At 52.0% G+C, this 3,628-nt stretch overlaps 1 protein-coding gene across 2 annotated transcripts in view; it reads right to left on the reverse strand.

Annotated features, from left to right (window-relative positions):
* Nucleotides 1–600, reverse strand: part of ATXN2L (ataxin 2-like) — an 11,575-nt gene extending 10,975 nt beyond the window's left edge. For both annotated transcript variants that reach the window (XM_010837261.1, XM_010837260.1), the window contains exon 1: nucleotides 9–600. In XM_010837261.1, the coding sequence (XP_010835563.1) occupies nucleotides 9–319 (311 nt within the window). In that variant the 5' untranslated portion in view covers nucleotides 320–600. The remainder of the gene's footprint in view (nucleotides 1–8) is intronic.
* Nucleotides 601–3,628: the final 3,028 nt, after the last annotated feature.

Below are 3,628 nucleotides of genomic sequence, written 5' to 3' on the forward strand. Positions count from 1 at the left end.
AAACCCACCATCCTCCCCTGGCGCTGCCGATGGCCGCTGCCCCTGGCCTCTCCTGATGTTGCTGCTGCGGTGCCGGCGGTTGAGGCGCCAAGATACCCTCGGCTCCCCGGCGGAGCCCGCTCCCGGCAGCGGCTGCAGGCCCCAGGCAGGGGGAGGCGGCCGCAGGAGGTCCTGGGGGAGCCGAGGTGGAGGCCAGGGACCCCGGGAGACCGCCGTTGGGCGGGCTGGTGCCCCCGGGAGGGCGACGGGCCACGGCCTGTTGCGTGGGGGGCGGCTGCTGGGGCTGGGAGGTCTGTTGTGGCGGCTGAGGCTTCAACATGATGGCAGCGTCCGGAAGGGGAATTAGGGGGAAGGGAGGGAGAGAGGAGGCCGGGGCTGGGCCCCCGCCGGAGAGCGCGGGAAGCGAAGGGGACTGGGAAGCTGGGGACCCGCCGTTGGCGGGCGGGGGCAAGCCCCGCGGTGTCGGGGGTGGATAGAGAAGACCGCGGCGCGAGGAAGCACCGCGAGGCGGAAGGGGAGGGGGTCTCGCGGGCCGGAGGAAAGCGAGAGGGCGCGAGCCGGCTTGGCGCGCGTGCGCGTCGCCGGGGAAAGGGGAGGGGGAGGAGTGCGCGGGCGGGAGCTCCCGAAGGGGGAGGGGCGGGGAGGAGGGAGCGGCGGCCGAGATGTCCGCGCGCACCGGGGCGGTTAGCTGCGGGCGGGAGAAGAAAGAATAAAGAAAGGTGAATCTCGCGCCCCTCGCCTTTGGAGTGGGGAAAGAGCAGCGCGGGGCGCTTGCGTGCGCCAAGGACTTAGGGTCTCTAGGTCTCAGGCAGCCTTGAAGACTGCCTGCCGCTGTCGCTTCACAATGAGCGTGTGAAACGCTGGGGGTGGAGCCGAAGAAGCAGAGAGGAAGGAAGAGCCGGCCGCCCCGCCTACGCCGGCGGCGTAGCGTCGGGATACCTCCGCAGTAGTGTGAGAAGTCACGACGTAGCGTGCAGTTCTTCCGCCATTTGAGGCTCATGGGCGGAGTCTTGAGTACAAAAAAAGTCCCGGCACAAGAACGGATACTTATTTTAGGCTTGTGGTAGGTTTCATGGGGACTTTATCTGCTTTCCATAAAAGGTTGATAGGCATTAATGTTATCAGTTTGAGCATGCTGATCTTTGGAGATAACTCTATACCTAATTCTAAATTATTTCAGTGATTTTCAAACTAATGGTTTCTCCATGCCCTAGAATGAACCCTTAAAGTAGAAGTGGCAAGTCAAAGTGCAGTCGCTCAGTTGTGTCCGACTCTGCGACCCCATGGACTGACTGTAGCCCACCAGGCTCCTCTGTCCATGGAATTCTCCCTGCAAGAATATTGGAGTGAGTAGCCTATCCCTTCTCTAGGTAGTCTCTCCCAGAGACATTGCAGGCAGATTCTTTACCATTTGAGCCACCAGAGAAGCCCAGAATGAATCTTAAACTGTAGTAACAAAGAGGGTGAAGACCAAAGTTCCTAGGGTCTAGTTAAAAATCTTCCACCCTACTCTACAATGAAAACAGCTTTCAGTCATTCAAATTAGTTGGGCATTTAGGACATGGGACTTCCCTGGTGGCTCAGACAATAAAGAATTTGTCAACAATTCAGGAGACCCGGGTTTGATCCCTGGGTCAGGAAGATCCGCTGGAGAAGGGAATGGCAACCCACTCCAGTCTTCTTGCCTGGAGAATTCCATGGACAGAGGAGCCTGACAGGCTGCAATCCATGGGGTCACAAAAAGTCAGACACAGCTGAGCAACTACACTCTTTAGGACATTAGACTAGGTGCCTTGGATATAACTGTTAATAATTAAACCACTTCCTACCCTCAAGGAGTTTAAACTAGCAGTGGATTCAGACAGATGGGATCTATTAGGTGAAGCACAGGCCCCTAAGAGTAGGTAAGAGTGACACCTACTTCAATGTTGGGTAATGGATTTCTAGGCAAGGGGAATAGGACACGAAAAGGTAAAAAAACTTCAGCATGTCTGTAGCATAAAATAAGAGGAAGGAAGTTTTAAAAATAGAAACTGAAAAGATAGGTAACCTGAGACCAGTGGGGAGCCTTTTTCAGAAAATGAAGAGGACAGATTTGCATTTTTAAAGGATTACTCTTTGCAAGGTGGAGAATGCAGTGCAGGAGTGATAGGTCTTAGTCCAGGTGAAACTTTCAATATCTCAGTCTCTCTTCCCTCCAGGTGTTACCATTGGAACTCTTCCATCTCTCAACTCTCCCCTGAACATGCACATACTTAGCTAAAAGTCTGTCTTACTCTTTGAGAAGTGCTCCTTCACCCAGCCTCACTCCTAGTTTTGAGAGTTTGGGGTTCCCCAAACTGCTGTTTGGCCAGCAGTTTCCCCCCACTTTATTCTGTGAGCTCCTTCCATTCTGTCTTACTGCTGATGTGTGTGCTTAGTCGCTCAGTCGTGTCCGACTCTTCACGACCCCATGGACTGTAGCCTGCCAGGGTCCTCTCCCCTGGGGAATCTCCAGGCAAGAATACTGGAGTGGGTTGCCATGCCCTCCAGGGGACCTTCGCAATCCAGGGATCAAACCCAGGTCTCCCGAGTTGCAGGTGGATTCTTTACCGTCTGAGCCAGCAGGGAAGCTGGTATCTGCTCCCTAATGGTTGAGATCTTACTCTTACTCACTGCTCCTTCTGTGGTACCTGGCATAATGCAGGCAGTCTGTTAAATACCTGTGAAGTGAATGGATTCAAGTGTTATTTTGAAGACCATGTCTCCTGAGTGTCTGAATAACTGTCCAGCTTTTCCTGGCATTAACTGTACCACGTGGTGCCAGGCCACCTCTTCAGCAGCATTATGGGCGCTCCCGTCTCCCCACTCACATACTGCTCCCACACTCTTATGTTTCAGCCCATTAAACTCTAATTTCTGCAACCTGCCTTGCCCTTGTTCAACTCTGCCTTTGAAAGTGCTGTTTATTCACCTAGTTCTCATTATTCAAGCTCAGGTGTTAGTCCTTTTGAACAACTTGTTATTGACTCCCTCCTCTAAGTTCCCAGAGCACTGTGATGGTTGCTGCTGCTGTTGTTTGTTTGTATGATTTCGCTTTCTATTGGAGCCTGAGATCATTAAGGTAAGGGGCGATATTTTACTCATTTCTCTCTCCTTCCTGTCTAGCTCAGTGGCTGGCACAGTCATTCAATAAATTGATAAATGAATGAAATATTGTCATCTTACATACAATTTAGAAATGATAGGGACTTCCGTGGTGGTTCAGTGGCTAAGAGTCTGGGTTCCCAATGCAGGGGGCCCAGGTTCGATCCTTGGTCAGGGAACTAGATCTCACATGCCACAACTAAATGTCCCAAGTGCCTCAGCTAAGACCTGGTACAGCCAAATGAATAGGTACTTTTTAAAAAGAAAAATGGTATCACTAGGATTTGCTCTGGAGTGATTCCCAGGATTTAAGTGAAGAAAGTGTAAAGAGTGCTTCCTTGTATGCAAGAAGAAGGGGAAATAAAACAGAAATGTATCCACAAATTCTTGCAAGGAAGAACAAGAAGAGTAAACCAAAAACTAATAAAATCGGGCACCCTTGAGGGGTAGGGAAAAACAACGGTTCCTTGGTTGTTGGGTTATGTCCCTCTTGTTGAGGGGA

Source organism: Bison bison, unplaced genomic scaffold (genome assembly GCF_000754665.1).
Source record: "Bison bison bison isolate TAMUID 2011002044 unplaced genomic scaffold, Bison_UMD1.0 scf7180017864072, whole genome shotgun sequence".
NCBI lineage: Eukaryota > Metazoa > Chordata > Mammalia > Artiodactyla > Bovidae > Bison > Bison bison.